Genomic DNA, 20,743 nt, shown 5'->3' with positions numbered 1-20,743 from the left:
GCTGAGGGCTGTAAAGGAGATCACAGAGCAAGGTGCTGAAGGTTCTTTTCAGAGACAGAACTTGGCAGAAAAGGCACAGAACCCCAGGGGAAGGCACAGAGGGAATCAGGACTTCAAGGAGGCTTCTGAGCAGAAATCAGGTTTTCAATCCCAAGACGGTACAGCACAGGAAAAAGGTGAGAAGACTGGGAAAAAGCATGCTGAAAATCTTACCAGGATTGTCATCACTGAAAGTGAGGATGAAAATATTCTGGAAACTTCAGGTAACTCTGGCTCCGACTCCAGCAGTGAAGGCCATGGAACCCACAAAATGGGTACAAAGGAGGCTGTGGTGGGCAGCACTTCCTGCAGTGAAGAGAAGAGCAGCCCTTCTGAAGAGAGGAGCAGCTCTTCCAAGTTAGATGGCAAGAGTGAGCAAGAAGTTGTACTCAAAGATCCTCCTGTGAATGAAGGAAAAGGCTACAAGGAACTGGCTGATGAAAGCAAGGAAGCATCTATTGAACCTGAAAAGGAGCAGGTGACCACAGGTGGAAAAATTGAATCTGAGGCTGAAGGCACTGAATTTGCAGGATTGGAAGCAGAGGAGAAGATGAGGAAGCCAGACAACATGCTGAGACAACCAGAATTTGCTCCAGCTGAGAGCAGTGAGGCAGATGATCAATTAAGCACTTCAGGACTCGAAGTTAAGAGTGTTAAGAACAGGGAAAATATTGAACTAAAGAAGGAAAATATACTAGAAAATGATAGAGTTGAAGATATGTCTAAAGATGGACATGTGAATTCTGACAGCAGTGGGGAGAGCAGCAATGCAGAGAACATTGAAAACAAACTAGAACCACTCCCAACAGCTGTGAAAGCAAAACTCCATGTTCACCTTAGCAAATATGAACTGGAAGAGAAGGTGAATGATGAAGGCAGAGAGCTGGAAGATGGCTCTTTCCTCTCCAAGCAGCAGAGGACATTGAAGGAGAAATCTGGCAAGTGTGAGATCCCAGAACAAGGTGAAGAGGCTGGAGATAGACAGAAGTACAGTTCAGACTGCAGCAGGCAGGATGTACCAGCACTGATGCTTGCAAGGAAATGTTCTTCTCTATTCCAAATCCCCCTCAGTCTGGAAAACCAGCATAAAAATGCTGAGACCAAGCTATCAGCAAGCCAGAAACAAAATCCTGCCCAGATGGCTTTGGAAACCAGCTCAGACCTGAACAATGTTGAAAGCATCTGTTCAAAACCCATGACTCTAGAAACTCCCAGTAAACAAAGAGAACCCAACACAGATCAGAGTTTTGGAGGGAAAAGATTAAATACTTCAAGCTGCTCCACAATTACAAAAAAATCATATGATAAGCAGCTCCTTGGAAAGAAGAAGAGAGTTGGAAAAGTTATTGGAAAATTTAAACAGAGTTCAGGCCAGTCTACAAAGTCAAAAAAAGAGAAAGCAGAAGAAGTGGTTGCAGAGGCACCTTCTGAAACAGAACCTGTGCATGGTGAGGAAGGATCCAAGCACTTGCACAGCTGCTCTGCTTTTAGAAAAGTCACTGGCTGGCTTGGCCAAAAACCTGCCAAGAAAGCAAGGCTGAAAGCTCAACTGCTGAGTGTGGCACGTGCAATTGGTATCTCCAGATGGCTCTTGAAGAAATTTGGGAAGAAGAAGAGGAGCAGCAAACCTTTTGGATTCAGAAGTAGAATGGCAATCCGGATTCTGAGCACTGCTGGGTGGGTTGGTAGGTCGGGCAAAGCCTTCCCTGGTGCAGCTGGACAGCTGGAGAGAGCTGAGCCGAGGTACAAAGAATCTTCTGCTTCATTGGTGGAGGGGAAAGGTCGTCCTAAAATGGTAGAGGAAGTGGGACACATTGATTTTTCTCCTGGTGATTCCCCTCTCCATGGAACCAGTTCCTTTCCATACTTGGGTGAGAAGAACAGTCCTACTACTGATGCCAAGTTTGCTGTAGTGTTCCCCAGAGTCCACAGCTTGGTTAAGGCCAAGAACTCCTTGTCCAGGGGCTCTGGCAATGGTTATTCCCTACAGAAACTGAAATCTCCATCAGAGAGAAAATCTATCACTCCTGTGCAACAGGGTTGCAGATTCAAATGTGACCTTCCCAGATCTCTGATGGATCCAAGCCAGAGAAGCAGCAAGCAGGGCTTCCTCCCACGCCGAGACGAGGAGCCAATCCATACCTTAGATTATTGCAGTGAGGTAGATACCAAGGAGGGTTCAGGTGTCCTCCAGACTGCAGGATCCATGGTCACTCCTAGTGTGCACTGGTCCCAGCAGCAGGGGCAGGGATGGGACCCTGCAGCATGGCTGAACTCCAAGCTGCTGCTGCCATGGCCAGCCATGGAGAACCTGAGCAAATGGGCCATCTCCAAGGAGCCCCAGCTGGCCAGCAGCCGTGTGAGGGTCTGCAAGGACCAGTGGGAGGCAGATGATGTTGCTGACAACATGCTGGAGATGGAGTTCATGCAGAAACAGGTACAGGTGTTGTCCCCAGTACTAGAGTGGAACTAAACTTCCTCTGATTTTCAGTCATGTATCTGTGCATTTCAGGTGTACATGTGTGAAGAGCACTGTGCAGAAGTTGAGGAGATTGAAGATCTAACCAGACTGGAGTAGGTGTCCTCAGTGTCTGCAGCTCGTTCAGGTCACAAGGGCTTGCTTGTTATCCTGCAAAGGTGGCTTAACAATAGAAAACATATTAGCTAGATAGATTAGCTAGATCCTTAGCTAGATAGGAGAAAATAAAATATTTCCTCTGTGGGAGAAAATAGAATGGATTGGATGTGTATCATAGCTGAGTAACTGATGCTCTGCTGAAAAACTAAGTAAAAGACTGAATTTTAGTGGTGAAGTTATGGACTTACACTGAAATACTGGGAAGGAGCAGAGGTGCAGAGGGAGCTTCTGACTGTTAGGTAGAGCATGTCCCCAGGCTCCGCTGCACAGAGAGGGCACATTGAACCTCTGCAGTCACCCCAGAGCCAGCAGCTCAGCCTGGTTAACAGACTTCTGTACAGCTGCATCCCTGGAACTCTGTCTCTCCTGTTAAATGTTTCCCAGTCCTGAAATGGGTTCTAAAAATACCCCAAAATACTTAATAGGTAGGGGAAATTAGGTTTAGAGGCTGATGTGACTTCTGTGACATAGCAGAAGGACAGAATTGGAAATTTAACATGTCTTTCTTATTGTATGAGTGAGTGGTAAGAAAGGACAGCTTGCAGGATGAGAAGCATATTTCTATGTTCTTTGCCTGCTGACATTGGCATCTGTGGCTTTAGTGACTCCTGTTGCCTTCAGCTGTGAAAAAAAACACATCCTGCATCTTTAAGAGCTGTTAAACCCTTGGTGCACTGCTGTTGTTGAAAGATAAGCCCATGACACTGCTCCTCACACATCCTCCCCTCCTGTCATCCTGTTGAGATAAACACCTGTAAAGGCTGTGCAAGGAGCTGTGATCACACAGAGGAAGTTCTGAGCTTTGAATGCCCCATTCTCTGACGTGTTTAATCCTGAGGATGTTGGAACCACATGAAGGCAGTGAAGAGTTTTAGCCCCAGCTCCCCACAAAATCTTCGATCCCCATATGGGCCATTCAGTTAAGAGCTGAACTCCATGATCCTTGTGGGTCCCTTCCAACTCAGAATGTTCTGTGATCCTTGGGAGGGCAGAAAGGTTAATATTTAATATTAACACATGCAAGTGAAGCTGATGGCTGATGAGTCCTTTCCTCTGTTTGTAGGGAAGTCTCTGAGAGCTCAGTCCTGCTGTGCCTGAAGAAGAGGTTCCATTGCAATCTCATTTATGTATGGATAGTGATGTTTGGTTTGGTTTGGTTTTCTTCAGTGCTTATTCACTCTGGGCAATGAGCTTTAAGTGAAAGTAATTTATATTATACCATCAAGCTTTAATAATGCACCACGTATCTCACTCATTACTGGGAACAATGATAAAAAGTATATTCACACAGCTTTTGCTCAGAAATCAGGTAGCATTAAATATTTGGGGTAAAATCTGGAAGTTCCAGATTTCTCTGTAATTTTGGTATTCGTTGCCAACCTGTGAGCATACTTGGGCTCCTTTTTAGCCTCAGTTGCTCCTAGTGAGAATCTCCTATTTTAGCAGAGAAGTTCTGAGTTAAAAATTGTGGATCTTGAGAAGAAACCTCAGAGTTTCTGCAAACATTTCACAGTGTTGCAGTCCAGATCTGGTTGTGGATGGTTAATTGTTCTCTTCTCCATTTACTGGCTCAAGTGTTCAAACCTGTGCCTATAACTTCATGTGGAGAATAGATAATGGCTAGAGAAAATTATCACAGACCAGTAAGTGCTCACTTATCCCAAATTATTAATGACAGAGATTTGAAAATGACCGCTGAAAAGCTGTGTCCACAATAAATTGGCAATATAGTCAGAATAAATAATATTCCTTTAAAGGAAACTTGTATATTTGTATTAATATATGTATTCAGCTGCAATCCTCATTCAGAAAAATCTAAGAAGCCACCATGTTTTCCTCCCCTTTCTTATTTTTGTCCTAGACTTACATTGGGCAAATTTTGATTTCTGTGAATCCTTTCAAAGACCTCAGTATCTACTCTGAAGATGTGGCTGCCAAGTACCAGCAAGGGACTCTCTCAAAAAATGCCCCGTATGTTTTTGTTTCTCAAATAACTCTCTAACCCCTGTTCTGTTTGTGCTCCAGAAAGTATTTTATTTTCCTCCAGTTCTCTGGTAGAGCAGGATGAATGTCACAGGAAGCGAACAGCCCATTTGGCAAAGCTGTAGTTGCTTGGGCCTATCATTCCACAGAGCTAAAGTTCATCCCAGGAAGTGTCCAAGGCCAGGCTGGACAGGGCTTGGAAAAATCAGATCTAGTGGAAGCTGTCCCTACCCATGGCAGAGGAATGAGGTGGTCTTTAAGGTCCCTCCAACCCAAACCATTCTGTGATTTTTAGGTCAAGTTTCCTTGATGAAGACACTGGCCCATCTCTAATGTAGATCCCTGATGAGGACCCTGTCAGTGCTGCACTTGTGGGGTGGAAATGTGGGGTCAGTTAATGAGGGTTTCTTTCTGTCCATGCAGACACATCTTTGCCATAGCAGAGATGGCCTACACGCTGTCCCAGTCGTCAGGGCAGGAGCAGTGTGTCCTCATCAGGTAGGAAGTGAACAGCTTTGTTGGAGGCCCTTGGATTGCATTATGTAAAAGTTCCACTTTTGTATTTCACTGCTTGTAAGTTGATCCTTCTGGCTTTTATGTGAGGGCTGCCTGTGGAGAACTTGAGTAAGGTGGATTTTTATTTCACTCTGTGCAAATAACAGTTTGAATTTAGTTTCACTTCAGAGGAGTGGGAGAGAAGGAGTCTGATATTCCCCAGGGGAATCCTATTTGGGCCCATTTTGTCAGGTTGTCTCAGTGTTTCAAGGAATGAGTGATAAATCTTCAGCTGTAAATCAGCACAACCCCTCTGACTTGGTGCAGCAGGGCCTCTGATGTGCCTAGATCAGGTACCTCTGTTTTGATGCCAACTTCTCCACCTCTTGCTCCTGCAGTGGGCACAGTGGATCAGGTAAAACAGAAGCTACCAAAGCCATTGTGCAATACCTGACCATGCTGTACCAGGGATCTGACAGCCACAGGATCAGACAGGTAACAGGCAAGTGAGCACGGCTGGAGGCCGTGAGGGGTGGACAGGGGAAAGAAGCCAAAGACAGGGCAGAGAGGCTGCTGCTGATGTTATTTCTTTGGCTGGGCTTGGGAGGGTTTGTGGTCCAAGGTTAAGCTCCCATAAAGACTCGAGGAGAGCTGGTGTATTTGTAGTTCTGTATTTTAATACCTGGGAGATCTGATGCTGTGAAAAGTGCTGTGTCTGCTTGAACAGAGAGCTGGTGGCTGCCACAGAGAGCTTTCAGCAGTCTGGGAGGTGAATCTGAACACAGAGCAGAAGTAAAGGGAAAGATTATACCAGTGAGGGTAAAGAGCTCACAGAGCAACTCACCACTGGCTAGAGATAATGATACCAGGATACATTTAAAAAGACATATTTTACCCGTGTGAGAATTACATCAGTGAAGTCCCATTTTTTGTTTATCTTTTCAAACTGACGGGTACATAAACTCTTTTGAGTTTAAAAACCTGTGATTGCTACTGAAGTGTTCCCTCCTCTTTTCTCTACAGCCCTGCAGTGTCCTACCCATCCTAGAGAGTTTTGGAAATGCAAGAACCATCCTCAATGACAACTCCAGCCGTTTTGGAAAGCTGCTGAATGTCCACCTGCGACAGTGAGTTCAAGAATCCCGTCGGGTCCCTCCAGCTGCCAAGGGGTGTTTGGGTGAGACCAGGTGGAGCAGTGCTCACACATTAACCCTCCCTCCCCTTGTTATCATCAGGGTAGGAAGAGAGTGAGTTTACACCTCTATTTTGCTTTTTTGGTGTTTCCTCCCAAAAGAACAGATCTTGGTTCTCAAGATGAGTTTAATTAAGAACATAAGAATGGCTGAACTGGTTTATACCAAGGACCCATCTGATACCCTGCTGTGTCCTCAGCACTGACCTCAAGCACTGCCTGAGGCAAGAACAGCCCAAATACAAACAATGCTTTTCCCTAAAACCCCTTGAGCTCTTTAACATTTGCAGCAGCTCAGGAGTTTTCCTCAGTCTCCTGAGGTATTCCAGTTTCCTCTTGGGCTCATTCAAACTTGATGTCTCTGCAACAGCCTTCAAGTGCTCCACAGGTCTAACCAGTTCTGTGAAAAACACCTTTCTGTTTGGGTTTTTTTCCTGACTGTTGCTAAGCCCTGAGCTGATTCTTTCATGGAACTGTCTATCATAACCCTCAGGTCTCAGTCCTAAGGAGCAGTGGTTAAATTGGAGCCTGTCTGTTTATATGTGAAGCTGGGTCTGTACCCTTCACTTTTATCTACAGTGGGCTTCATGTGCCATTTTCTTGCTCACTCACTCTGCACTGTAAGGTCTGTCTGCATTTATTCACAGTTGACCTTCATCCTCACTGAATAATTTCATACAAGCAGGAAGCTTTGTCCCATTGCTGTTCAGCTGCTCTTCTATGTCACTTAGCAAACCCTCAGTTGCACTCACAGGTCAGGTACAGACACTTTGTGAAACTCTGATGGTTGTTTCAGACTGTTAAGAGAATTGACCTTTATTCCTACCCATGCTAGGACTTTCCTTCTTATTCTGTGCTTGCTTGGTTTCCCTGAAAGCCCCACAATTTTGTCAAAATATTTTGGAAATTGATGTGGATTATGTCTCTAAGATCATTCTTATCTGCAGAGACACAAGTCTGCAGAAAAGCTGTCCCCAGGTTCTGACAGGATCTGTTGTCTTATGCTCAGTGGCATTGTGGTGGGAACATCCATCTCCCAGTACCTATTGGAGAAGTCTCGTGTGGTATTTCAGGTGAGGACCAGTGCCCCCCTCTCTCCCTTATTAATATTAGGTCTTAAATTTACTGTTAAATAACAGGGGTGGAAATTAGTATGAGAATTGCTTTCCATTTCTTCTACCAGCAAGAACTAGGTCCCCTTCATGTAGCACAGGATGATCACTTCTTTTATTTGAATAAAATAGGAGGTTTCTCTGTCTTAAACAGGTCGAATTAAGCCACTTAATAGGGATTACTGAAAGTTGAATCTTCCCTCAATTAAGTTTTTCTTAATGTCTGGAGTGTAGAAATGGTCAAATATTAGAGCTGTGTGAACAGGACTTCTCCCAGATGGAATGTTCTTAAGGTGTCAGTGGGAAACCTGATCCTGCTCTGTGAGTGTGCTCTGGAGGGGTTTGGGGCTGGATATGGATAAACTCCATGGATGTGTCCCATCAGGCCCATGGTGAGAGGAACTACCACGTGTTTTACGAGCTGCTGGCAGGGCTGCCCGCGGAGCAGAAAGAGGAGATGTACTTGCAGGAGGCAGAGTCCTACTTTTACCTGAACCAGGTGAGTGAGCTGAGGGTGCTCTGCAGCAGCTGGCACAGAGAAATGGTCCAGGCATCCCTTCTGTTTGGCTAGAGAGGCACCAAAACACTCTGCTCTCCTGCAAAGGACTCTCAGGACTATGCTAAAGTCAGCTCTGCTCCTTCTCATCCTCTGTTCCTTCTCATACCCGATCTAAGAATCAACATCTTTGTCTCTTTTGTGATCATTTTCTCACTTTTCAGACCCCTTCTACTCTAAAAGGACGGACTTTAATGAGGAGTCGTTGTGTAGACTCATGGCTCCACCGTGTGGTGTAACACCCCTGTTCTCATTGCCTTTCCTTGCATTTGCAATTTACTGTGGGACTGTAAAAAGCAGGGAGGATTTCTATCTTCTGCAAAACACTTCGTTTATTGACAGAGTCAATGGGCACAGATTTTAAAACACTGAAATATACTGCTGATTGCAATTATTTAAATTGAATTTGTTTGTCAGACTTACATCAAATCACAATCTTGGAACTTTTTTTTTTTTTAATGTGGCTGTGGGTTTTGTTTTGTCTGAGTTTTTTTTTTTTTTTTAAAGATTGTTTTCCATAATCAAGGAGGTCACAACAATAGCAAGAAATTTTTCCTATTTCAACGTGAGTCAGTTTTCCCAGGTGGCAAATTCAAATTCTTCTCAGCAGGTGCGGTCAGGAGGAATCCTCGATAGTGATTGCTATCACCTCGCCTTCAGGGGAGGAATGGACAAGTGCCATTAATGGCTCTAGGATGGAGGGCAATTAAGGGCCCAGCCCTTAATGGGTGATTAATGGTTCCTGGCTGGCAAAGCACTGTAAAGCAAAGTCTTCAAGGTGATAATAACAGGAATATCCCAGTCTGCTGCAGAGAAGGTAAGGGAAAAAGATCAGATTATGCACAAAAGAGTTATCAGAGACTAACAAAATCTATCTTGGATCTTGGCAAGAAGAAGCCCAAGGGCTGCTTGGACCTCATCCTTGTCTCACCAAAATCTGCTGAGAGCTGGGAACTATGGTCAAAGAATGCCCTTGAAAACAAAGAGGTTCTGCAGAACCCCCTGACCCAGGATTACTGTGACCTTTAGGGTCACACACAGCTGCTAGGAGTGGCCTCTTATAGAGAAAAAAAGAAGCAGAGGAGTGCTGAGCCCGTGCTGTAGTGGAGCTCCGTGGCCGAGATGAGACAAGCTGTAAGCCCGGGTGGCTCTTTGGGTTTACAGAACCCATCTGGTACCATTTAGGGGGCAGCTCTACCCCCTCGGGAGTCCCCTCAGGTGCCACTTCTCTCAAGTTCCACCCCGGCAGCAGGCAGGGGCATCCTGGGGAGTATGTACTGGAATTCCAACAGAAACTTGGCCTGTGTGGGTGAGAGAGATCTTAATCTCAAAACTCCACAGGGTAAAGACACTGGCCCCTCACAAATGCTGAGTTTCCACTAGTGCTGTCTTTCATCTCTTCAGATTCCTCCAGTCTTTAAAAGATTGAACTACTTCTCTGAAGATTCCTGATGGTGGCTTAACCCCTGCCTGAGGCTAAAGGGGCTGATCACGATTATCTGTCCCTTTTCTCTCAGGGCAGAGCATGTGAAGTCCTGGGGAAGGAGGACAGTCAAGATTTTCTGGTCTTGGTGCAAGCTCTGGAAGGAATCAGCCTCTCAGATGATCAGCTGAGCTCCACCTGGGCTGTCCTGGCTGCCATTCTGCAGCTGGGGAACATCTGCTTTACCTCCTATGAGGTACAGTAACCCCAACAGCTTGGGAATGGGATATTTGTGCTGAATATTGCTGTTTTGCCGTGTGGTGGGACTGAGGATGACATCCTCTGAAGACTTTTCTGTCCTTTCAGTGTTGGGCTCTAGACTGGTCTAGGCAGGGACAGAAGATGGGAGGCAAACAAAAGTCATTAGAGATTGGGTGGCTTTTTAAGGAGCCAAAATGAACCTGGTGTTCTACCCAGGCTGTGACCAGCTCTGTGCAGCTGAGGTACTGTTGGGAATATTTATAGAAGAGGGACCTTGTATCCCATCCATTGCTCCTATCTATAATATATAGTACTATAGATAGTAATATGTGTACAGTAATATATGTGAAAAGCACATTCACTCTCCTGTGAAAATTAAAAAAGTTTAATAAATGACAATAAGAGACAAGGACCGCAGAGCAAATGTTATAAAGGGGGCCGTGCATCTTGGCACTCAGCCAAGAGCACACTTATCTGTCTCTCTCTCAGGATTTTTTCATAGAGGTGCACAGAGAGAAAGAAAGAGAAAACAATTTCCATTTCTGCTCCTTGTTTTTCCCATGTGGAATGTGTTTGGAAAATTGTTTACCTGGGGTGATTGCTTGATTGGATTCTGGTGAGGATTGTTTGAGCCTGATGGCCAATTCAACCCACCTGTGGCTGGACTATCGCGAGAAGGTGACAAGTTGTGAGTTAGTTAGATATAGTAGTTAGAAAAGTAGGTTTGTAGTTTTAGTATCTTCCTTTATATAGTATATTAATGTATTATAGCATAGTTATAATAAAGAAATCATTCAGCCTTCTGAACTGGAGTCAGACATCATCATTTTAACCCACTGGGTTTGCCTGCATTTTACAATACTTATCTTCAGAGATACTCCTCAAATACCTTTTCCCTTACATCAGCCTGTTGCATATTCATAGATCTTATGCATAGTTAACCTTTTCCCAAACTAGTTTACATATTTTTACATGGCCCCTTCTTGGGTCTGCCTTTTTGGAGCATGTGTGTTCCTTGGTTGTGGTTTTAATCCATTTTTACCATTATCTTCAGTTTTGGGCCTTGGTCCACAGTGTCTTCAGACAGTGAGTGCTGATAGTTGGCATATCTGTAGCAGGTGTCCTCATCCTGTGTTCACTGGATGTTATCCCATCTAAGCAGGCATTTTAACACAAGCAGCTGTTTCACTAAGCTTAATTAACAACAGAAATAAAAACTATATAACAAAGTTTCTTTAACACTACACATATAAAATCCATATTTTAATATTTGCGAAAAACCAATATTATAATATGTATCTATAATATATATAATAAAGAACACTTTATTATTTAGAAAGAATCCTTTGAACACGCAGCCATCGCCAGTGACACTGAGATTCAGATTGTGGCCAATCTGTTGCGTGTCTCAGCAGAGCTCCTGCAGAGTGCTGTCACTCACCGTGTCACTGTGAGTCCCTTTCTTGTGATTTCTCATTCTTCCTGAAGCACACAATGTCCTGCCCCACTGTCCTGAACTTAGAAGGCTCAAAATCTGGGAGGTAACAGCAGGAATAAAATGGTTGGGATGGGCTGAGCCCCTCAAGGCAGCTCTGTAAAGATGGCAGAGCTCACATCTAGGAGGGCTCTTTTCCAACATGAGTGGCCTCAGATTTAGTACTTTGGCCAGTTGACTTTCATCTCTGGCAGCAAAATTCTGGGTTTAGTTTTTCTTTTGATACCTGGGTAAATTCTCAGCCAAATAGAAAAAAACATATCCATTTATTAACTGGGTTGACTTCCTTGTGGATTAAAAAAAAAAGGTGGTTGTGTGAGATAAGAGTAAATTCTCTTTATGTCTCTTTATGTATCCAGGTTACATCTTATGATCGGATCTTCACCCCTCTGTCTGTAGAAGGAGCCATTGATGCGAGGTGACTTCTGCTGGTGTCTGGGTGGGTGAGATGCACCCAGAGGTCTTTGCAGCAACTGGTTCTTCTCCCCTCTCCCACTCAGAGACTCCATTGCCAAGGCTCTGTACTACCTGCTCTTTGAGTGGCTGCTGCTGAGGATCAATGAGTGGTTGGCTCCCTGGGAGTCTGACTGTGCTGTGGGCATTGTGGACATCCATGGGTTTGAGGTTACTTTTCATGTTCTTTTGCTATGGCCTGGACAGTGAGGGCATGTGCTCACCACGGCCTTGCAGTATTTTATTTAGGGCTCCTGTTAAAACCTGTGTCCCAATGAATGCTGAAACCAATGGAATACAGAGCTGGGGCTGTGCATCCAGGAGTAAATCTTTCCTTCTTTATGCTCCTTCACAGCTCGTCTCACCTCTGGCTGTTCAGCCTAGTCAGTGAGCCAGGCTAAGAGCTTGCAAATGAGACAGAAGATGGTTTGAACTGTTGGGGTTCATTCACACTGGCCAGAAACAGCAGCTCAGCTGGGCCTGTGCAGCATTTACAGGGAGCCACAGCTCCCTGGGCCTTGGAAGGGATGATCCCTTTTTGTCTTTGCAGGATCTGGGGGTGAACAGCTTAGAGCAGCTCTGCATCAACTTTGCCAATGAGCACCTCCAGTGGTTCTTCAGTCAGACTGTCATTGCCCAGGAAGAGGTAAGTGGAGCTCAGTGGAATTCACACCACCTTGAGCCAGCACACATGGACTGAGCTGGGGCATCCTCAGAGTATCCCTCAGCAGGGAACAGGAAACTGAATATGTGGGAATCCAGGGCATCCCTCTCTGGCTGCCCTGGAAGGTCTGGGACCCTGGCAGGGGGTCAGGAACCCCCCTGTACAGAGCCCCGAGAGACACTGTCTCTGATCTCTGTCCATGGAAAAGAGTTTTCAATCTTACAGGATGAATTACAAGCTCTGAGTGTTTGATATCAGTAGTAATTAGTGTGGCATGGGTGCAAAAACAGATTTTTAGGATTCTAGATAAGGGGTTCAAAGGGGGCAAGATGGAGGAAACTGGGCGTGCCTTGTCCTTTTTCTTCTTCATGCCCTCCATGTTTCACTGTGGTGTTGGCATTTTTCTGTTGGTTCAGGATGGGGACACTCTGTTCAACATGGGTGATGGATATTGGCACGTTATTGTAAATGTAGCACACGTAGTTTCCAGTCTAGAATGTTTGTAACATCCCACTGAGGGGCAGAGCCCCACACGCTGTCCTGCCAGACAGACCTGCTGCAGGTCAGAGAGAAAATATTTTAGATGAGAAGAAATAAACAACCTTGAAAACCAGCACAGACAAATTGTGACTCCTTCTTTGGCAGCGGGGCTGAAAGACAGAGACTTTACAATCTTGGGATCATTTAAATATCACAGATCCTGACATGAATGGTCCTTTTAGGCAATATCCATAGAGTTGCCTATTCAATACCTTTTATTGATTCTTCACTAAATTAAGGGAAGGAGATTTTGTCAGCACCTTGCTCCCTTTTCCAGATTTTATAAGTGACTTGGTCAGACCTCACTGGGCAGTTTTAAAGCCTGTTTGGCTTCTTTGTAGCATTTTCTGTACCACTTATGTTCTGGGGATGAAAGTGTATTTATCAGACTTGTTGACTTCTAGAGTTCACTTTATCACTCAGCTTAGCAGCCTTCTTCTCTCAAATCAGGAAAATCATTAGTGGCTTTAGAAGAAGTTTCATGAGACAAAACCAGACAATTCTAGGCAAGTTCGTAACAGCAGTGAAACACTAACTTCCTGATAAACAACCAAATCCCTCTGTTAATTCTCTCCATTTGTCCTTGTTTGCATGGCTGGATTTGGCCTTTAACATGCAGGAGGAATACAGCCAGCAGCAGTTAGCTTGGATTCCTGTTTCCAAGATGTGCAGTGAGTCGTGCCTGGATTTCCTTACTGCAAAGCCCCATGGCATCCTGTGCATCCTGGATGACCAGACATCCCTGACTCAGGTGAGGAGCTCTCAGCCTCTCATGGGATCCCCTTCAAAGGATGGTTAAAGTGAGGCTGTTTTCCAGAATGATTGCACAAGTATTCAATGTTTTTACCTTCAGTTTAACAGTGACTTTTCAGCCTACTGAGAGTGTTGCAGCATCAGGAAATCTCTTTTACAGGCCACAGACCACACTTTCCTCCAGAAGTGTCATTACCACCATGGAAACAGCCCTTGGTACACCAAGCCCAAGCTGCCTTTGCCAGAGTTCACTGTGCAGCACTACGCTGGCCCTGTCACCTACCAGGTGAGCTGGCAGGAGCTCAGAGCAGCTGGAGAAATAACTCACCCGGGGGACAAGCTGTGGGTGTTCTGATGGACCAGCTCTGTGACCAAAGCTCTCCCCTTGTGACTGCACTTTCCTCTAGAACATCCGAAGAGAGGAGATTGTTATTAAGAGAGCCAACTAAGCTGCCTCTGGGCAGAAGCAAAATAGGAATTGCCCTCAGTGACACAACAGCCTCAGAGTCCTGGAAATGCAAGAAAGCTCTTGTTGCTGGGGGAAAAAAAAAAAAAAAAAAAGAGATGTGAAAGCCTGCTGGGTGATGTGAAGGAGAAAAGGAGCAATCCCTTCTCAAAGCAGAAGTCATTTTCCTCTCTACCCTGGTGGCAGCAGGAAGAACTAGCTTCATTCTCCAGGGCTTTCCCCTTGTTCCACCTCTTCAGCTGCTTGTCCTGAGTCCCAGTGTGTGTAACAGGGGTGTTTACCTGTCTGAATGGTGCTTTAAATCAGATTTTGCCTCTGCAGGTCCACAAGTTTCTCAATAAAAACCGTGACCAGCTGCGGCCAGAGGTGCTGGATATCTTCTCCCAGAGCCGCCTCAAGGTACAGAAGTGGGTCAGGAGGAAGATCTCTATTGCAGACCCTCAATGATCCATTCATTGTCTTTATGTGAGTAGCAGAAAGCTGCTGAACAGGTGTCAGGAGAACCTGGAGAAGCCACAAGTTTTATTTTACTGAATTTACTTGGGAATTGGGAAATTGTCTTTGCCCGCAATTGGTGCACTTTATATATAAAACACAGAGACTGCCTGAGGATGCAGCTGCATTCCTGCCACTGCCAGGGGCAAGGGAAAATGGCCCCCTTAAGTTTCAGGTAGAAGAGATTCTTCTTTCCACATAGTTCAGTGAGTTTTGGTAATTTCTTTGTTTTTGCAGGTGGTGTCTCACATTTTCCAGAGGGCTAAAGCTGCCTATGGTCAGCGAAGGGAGCTGGGGGGCAGGGGCAGAGGGCTCAGGCCTCAGGCCTCCACACTGGTGTCCAAATTCCAGCAGTCTTTACAGGACCTCACAGCCAAGCTGAGAGGGTGAGAGAAGTTGTTGGCACACAGAAGTGTAAAATGTTCCAGGGTCAGCATGGAGAGGAGGTGATCCAAGGTTCTTCCTTCTGTTTTCCAGGAGCCATGCCTTCTTCATCCGATGCATCACCCCTAATCCCAGGAAGGTAGGGCAGCACCCTGACCTCCTTATGGTGTCCCTCACTTCCTTCATCCTTCTCCAACAGCTCTCCTTTCACAGCTGGAATGTAAACTTCTTTGTTTCCTTTGATAGCTTGAGATTTTTCTTCCCCTTTCTGTGTCCCACCCTTCTCTGTGGCCATGTGAGTTAATCCTGTCCTGCAGGAGAAGACGCCAGGATCAGCTGGACACCAAAGTATTCCTTGGGTTTTGTGTTCCGTGGCCCACAGCCCACAGCAGGATCCAATCCAAGGACAGGACAAGAGAAGGAGACCCTTTCTAAACTCCCTGCCTTCAGTCTCCTTTCTTTAATTTGTCTTTATTTCTTGTTTATCATTTATTTATTTATTTATTTTTGTCTGCTTTATCTACGCAGCTGTCAAATGTCTTTGATATGGAATATGTCAACTGTCAGCTGCGACATTCCGGGATACTGGAGGCCATCCACATTCTGAAGGAGGGATTCCCAGTCCGTCTGCCATTCCAGAGCTTCCTGGCCAGGTACAGGGGTCTCCTGGCTTGGGATCCCCCAGGCCCTGGAGGATTTCTCTGAGGGCTCCGCCAGCCCTGGTGTTGTCACACCCACTCCTCCTGTGCCAGGTACGGGCCCCTGGCTGGGAGCAGAGCAGCTTGGAGCAGCTTGGAGCAGAGAGAAGGCTGTGCAGCAGTGCTGGCTCACGTGCTGGGGAACCCCTCGGATCTCTATCAGATTGGGGTGACAAAGGTGATGCCTCCAGAGAATCCCGTCTGGATTGCACAGCCCCAGCCACCCATCCCCAGGCTGGCAAAGCAGGAGAGGAGCTCAGCCTCTGCCCACAGAGGGAGGGCCTTGCACACCTTCCCCTCTCACGTTTGCCTCTTGTCTCAAGTACTGAGGAGGCATTTTTAGCACTTCAGATTAACAGGAGACTCCAGCTCCAGGCTACTGTAGCATGGCCAAGGCCTTTGTATACCCAGCATTCCTGGGCTTCTACTTTTGCTACCTGCTAACCTTCATCACTCCCTGATTCCTTGTCCACCACAAATGCATCCATCTCTGTTACTTCCACCTGTGCCTCCTGCCCTCCCCAGTTTCCTTAGCAAGAACCCTTAAAGGCTACAAAGGGATAAACCAGCAGTTTTTATTATTGATCAGCTCTGGGAGAAGCTGCTGCTTCCCTGGTGGGTCAGCAGCTGCTGCCTTTGCCCAGGTGTTTCTGAAGGAGAAGGGCAGGCAGCTGCTGGAGAGACGATGGCTGCAGAGGCAGAGCTGGGCTGTTGTCACTCTGCAGAGGAAATTCCGACGCCTCCTTCAACGCCGGCGCCTCCGTGTCCTCCAGGAGAAAGTCACGCTCATCCAGGCTCACTTCCGAGGTTACCAGGCAAGGTCAGGAGCCAAAGGCCAGCCAAGGGACAGCCCTTTGGCCTTGCAAGGGACAGCCAGGTGGGGATGTCCAGGCCCCTCCTCACGCTGGCTCCTGGCCTCCTCTGTGTGTGTTTGTGTGGCTGATGTGTCGCCCCTTAAGACAATTATTTTCTCATCATCTAGGAAGCGTTACAGGAGGCTGAAGAAGACTTTGGTGCAATTTAAAACCATGATTATAATCTCCAGACCTTTGATTCAAAGGAGGAAGTGCTGCCAGGTAACAACAGAGCAAGGTGTACAGGAGGGGCTGTTTCTGCCCTAAGCAGAGCGAGCTGGGGACTGGGTGAGGCCAGGGCAGGGATGGCATTGAAAGGTGTGTTGGGAGTGAGGTGAGGTGTCCTCGCCCAATGAGATGTCCATCACCCTCTGTCTGACATAAATGTAGTCAAATGAAGGAACTAGAAAGGCTGGAGCCTTCTCTCTCTACCTGACATGCAGAATTGGCACAGGTATTGCAAACACTGCTGATTCATGGGTCTGGTTGTGGGAGCCAGCGTGAGAATGATGCCTTAAGTTTTAGCTTTTATATTTTTCAGATCCTGTACTGCATAGGGTATAACTCTGAACTCCATATAGGGGGTGAATAAGCTCTCTTCACAGTTTGGTCAGACAAAACAATCCTTCCAGGCCTGAGAACCAGGGTCACCATCATAGCCTCAGGCCTGAAAAGTATAAACAAAAGTGAATTGGGGGAAGCAAACTGGGGGAATGTGACTTCGTTACCTAAAGCTGTAATTAGACAGTTAACCTCTGATATGCAAAAAGATCAAACTTACATCTGTCTGAAAAACTGACCATTGTCCATCTTGGGTGTGGCCTCTGCCAGGCTCCTGCACTGCCCAAGGTGTATCTGTTGAAGGCTTTTAATGAATACCTACTTTATTCTCTAACTCTGTGTAGCCTCTGTTCTAGGTAGCCCCTTCAGGCTGCCCTACATGAGACAAGAGCTAGCTCCATCTGTGGTCTTCAGAGCTGCTGTTCTGCTCAAGCTGTAAGGAGTCATTCATCTTGCTTTTTCTGTTGCCCAGTTCAATTACTGATGGTGACTGAATTGCAAGATTTTTTTCAGTCCACAATGATCCTCCCCCAATCCCTCACAGATGCCTCAGGCTGTTCAAGCCCTTGGCCTCTTGGAAATCAGCTAGGGTGAGAACAGGATGGTAGGTTTTTGAGAAGATGGAAAATAGTGTACAGGAGAGAGAGATGGTTCTGTCAAATCGGTATAATGTATTCTGCACAAACTACTAAAATAAAATCAGGAAATTAAAATATTGCACTTGAAGGGTAAGGGCCGTTTCCTTATTATTAAAGGGCCATTCCCTTACTATTAAAATAAATCTGGAAAGAGGAAATTAGACCACTCATCCTTAGAGTAGCAGTAACATCTCATAGCTGTCAGCTTTACAAGGGCAGGACCCAGCACAGCTCCTGGCATGGCTGAGGGCATGGTGGGGCAGAGGGTTAAGGATAGTGGTGTTGAAACCTGCAGAGGTGCCTCCTCTCTTGCCATCTCCAGCACAGCTTGAGTTTCTGTTCTGTTTCTTGCCCTTCCCACTTGGACAGGATCCAGATTTTCTTTCTCCCAGGTAACCACAACTGTGTAGCTCTTTTGAATCTGTTTCTGTTCCTTCAGTGTTTGTTTGCTGAGGTCTCTGTACATGCAGTAGCAGCAGCAAAGGTCTCAAAGTTCACCTGCTGCAAAGTTCCTCCTTTCCCCACCCTACAGCCCTGCCCTTTGGACTTTAGCTTGTCACTGTCTTTCTCAGCCCAGCCCTCATAAACTCCCATGTAGTCACAGTGCTCTGCACCACTGACAGGCAGGAGAGGGGCAGAGAAGGAGACAGAGACCCTCCTTCCCCATCTCTGAGCAGGAGTCAGGTGAGTGATGAGGCTGGGGAGCAGTAGAATGGATGGGAAAGGGCAGAGCTGTGAGGGAGTTTAGCTTTTGGTATCCCTCCCACCTTTCTAAAGGATTTCCTCTCCATGGACAAGTTAATCTGTCCTGTTCAGGCTGTTATCAGGTGCTTTGATGCTGAAAGAGGTGGGTGAATATTTCTGGCAGCTGCTGGGTGCTTTTGTCCTGAGCCACATCAAATGCTTAGCAAGGGAAGGTGTGGCAGGATGCTGGGCAGGTGCTGGAGGCTCTTGCTGTTGAATTGTATCATGAAGGGCTGGAGGTGTTTCAGCAAAGCTCAGGTCTTTGCCTGGGCAGCCTCTTCCCAATACACTGTGTTGGAGTCCCAAGAAGGCTCTGTAGCTGTTCTGTCATTTTATCTGCTGGAGCAGGACCATCTCCTGGCCACCCTCAGCATCTGCCCCCAGAATAGCTGGAATTTACTTCATACACATATCTTCCCACCCTCTATTCCCTTTTCATCTCCTAACAGCAGGAGTTAGAGGAAAGGAAACAAAGAAAGAGCTTCCTGGCCTTTGGTGACACAGAGAATAGTCCCAGCCAAGGAATGGTGAGTTGTCAAACGGTCTGGGAGGGTCTGAGATCAAAAAAATTAGTTTATCCAGGTTGTGCCTCCCTTGTGCCTCCTCAGCCCAGGTTTGATGGGGAACAGCAGAACATCTAGAGGGGGCACACATGTGTCTGGAACCTGGTACAGATTGCAGGTTAGATGGTACAAAGGGTTAGATGGTATAAAGGGCCTTCTAATACAGAAATATCTCGTTAGTTCAGTGTTTCCCATGCTCTGGGCACAGCCAGGCATTGTCAGCCAGTCCTGAGTTAGAGCACTGTGTTTGCTCACAGCACTGGACCTGGTCTTCAGAGGTGGAGGGAAGACTATTTTTGGTGATCATTTTCTATTGTGAGGGGTGGGAATGAGACACTTCTGCATAAATGTATTAACAGAAGCTGATGTAGAGGAAGGGATGTATTAAAGGCTTTATAACACTTTTAGCCTGTATCAACACTTCTAACTAATGCCATTATTGATGTGTCTAGTCTGGACACACATTTGCTGCACTGTCTGTATCAAGGGAATCTGAATTGATATTATCCACAATTCTGTATAGATCTGTCAGTAACAAGAAGAAAAATTAGCCCTGAGTGCTCTTGTATCACCTGCTTCCTCAGGTGTGGATCCAGAACTGTGGAATTTCACAGTCCACTTCCTGAATACACCATTGAAAAGACAGATTTGTAGTTAAGTATCTTATGAGCAAAATCAAACTGATCAAAAGTGCTGTGAATCTGTCTTTAAGTGGAGAGAGATGTCAGAAAAATGTGCTGATGACAAGAGGCTTTACTATGCAGATCCTAAAAGAAGCACCAAAAAAAAAAAAAAAAAAAAAAACCTAAAAAAACCCAAAGGCTTCAGTTTTGTGACTTTGGCTTGGTTTTATAGTGCCTTAATCTGAGTCGTTCTGTCTGAAATGCCCTGAGCTGACTCTACATGCAGCGATGCTGACACACTGTGTTGTATTGGCCCATCTGCTGCCTACCCTGCAGCAGTGCAAGGTGCAAACCAGTGAAAAATCAAGACTCATTGGTCAGATTCTCATCTGGATTACCCTGGTAGAGATCTGAGCTTTCTTAGGAACTCCAACATATTTCAAATATCAGAATGAAGGTCTCATTTTATGCTGTAGCACTTTTGGATACTGAAAAATCAAAAGAAAACTGTCAGGAAAGTGCAGGAGGAAATGGCCCTTACCCTTCAGGTGCAATCTCTACAATGCAATATGCCACACTTGATAGGAATGAGGGATGAGTCAAAGAAAGCCAGCTTTCCTGTCCTTCCCCTTGTGGCAGTTGATTTTTTATTTAGGAATTGCTCCCCTTCCCCTCCTTTGCTGACCTATGTCACACAGCTGTGTCCGTGCAATACCTCCCTATTTGCAATGGTTCTGAATGTTGTGGAGGCAGAAGTCACTGCTTTGGCTCAGATGCTCCATCCCTGTCCTGGCAGCTTTTCCAAGGCAGTTTCACCCAGTCTCATCTCAGGGGTTTTATGTTTTTTCTTCTCTGCTGGCAGCCAGTGACTGATCTCTTTCTCTCTCCAGGACGTGGGGCTGCTGGAGATCCCTGCAGATCTCGCAGCCCTCCTGCACTTTGTTGAAGGTGAGAAATCCTCCTCCTTCCCTCCCTTTCCTGCATTGTTTCACAGAGTATTTCCTTGTTTATATCAATGTATGTCTTTTTTCTCCCTGCTGCCTGTCACTGGGCTGGATTTTATTCATTATCATTGCAGTGTAAATATGATAAAGGCAAATGGTACCATGGATG

General features: G+C 46.0%; 1 protein-coding gene across 1 annotated transcript in view; it reads left to right on the top strand.

Moving 5' to 3' along the window:
• The first annotated feature begins 310 nt into the window (after positions 1 to 310).
• MYO15B (myosin XVB) overlaps positions 311 to 20,743 on the top strand; it is a 44,628-nt gene continuing 24,195 nt past the window's right edge. The window contains exons 1-20 of the mRNA XM_053960705.1: positions 311 to 1,001; positions 2,340 to 2,476; positions 2,552 to 2,613; positions 5,084 to 5,158; positions 5,554 to 5,650; positions 6,179 to 6,282; positions 7,357 to 7,420; positions 7,845 to 7,958; positions 9,533 to 9,694; positions 11,554 to 11,612; positions 11,695 to 11,818; positions 12,198 to 12,293; positions 13,471 to 13,602; positions 13,765 to 13,890; positions 14,392 to 14,469; positions 14,803 to 14,951; positions 15,043 to 15,088; positions 15,478 to 15,602; positions 15,702 to 15,825; positions 20,521 to 20,578. Coding sequence (XP_053816680.1) covers positions 311 to 1,001; positions 2,340 to 2,476; positions 2,552 to 2,613; positions 5,084 to 5,158; positions 5,554 to 5,650; positions 6,179 to 6,282; positions 7,357 to 7,420; positions 7,845 to 7,958; positions 9,533 to 9,694; positions 11,554 to 11,612; positions 11,695 to 11,818; positions 12,198 to 12,293; positions 13,471 to 13,602; positions 13,765 to 13,890; positions 14,392 to 14,469; positions 14,803 to 14,951; positions 15,043 to 15,088; positions 15,478 to 15,602; positions 15,702 to 15,825; positions 20,521 to 20,578 — 2,623 coding nt within the window. The remainder of the gene's footprint in view (positions 1,002 to 2,339; positions 2,477 to 2,551; positions 2,614 to 5,083; positions 5,159 to 5,553; positions 5,651 to 6,178; positions 6,283 to 7,356; positions 7,421 to 7,844; positions 7,959 to 9,532; positions 9,695 to 11,553; positions 11,613 to 11,694; positions 11,819 to 12,197; positions 12,294 to 13,470; positions 13,603 to 13,764; positions 13,891 to 14,391; positions 14,470 to 14,802; positions 14,952 to 15,042; positions 15,089 to 15,477; positions 15,603 to 15,701; positions 15,826 to 20,520; positions 20,579 to 20,743) is intronic.

Source organism: Vidua chalybeata, chromosome 19 (genome assembly GCF_026979565.1).
Source record: "Vidua chalybeata isolate OUT-0048 chromosome 19, bVidCha1 merged haplotype, whole genome shotgun sequence".
NCBI lineage: Eukaryota > Metazoa > Chordata > Aves > Passeriformes > Viduidae > Vidua > Vidua chalybeata.
Note: the sequence above shows the minus strand (reverse complement) of the source record. Positions and strands in the feature narration are given on the sequence as shown.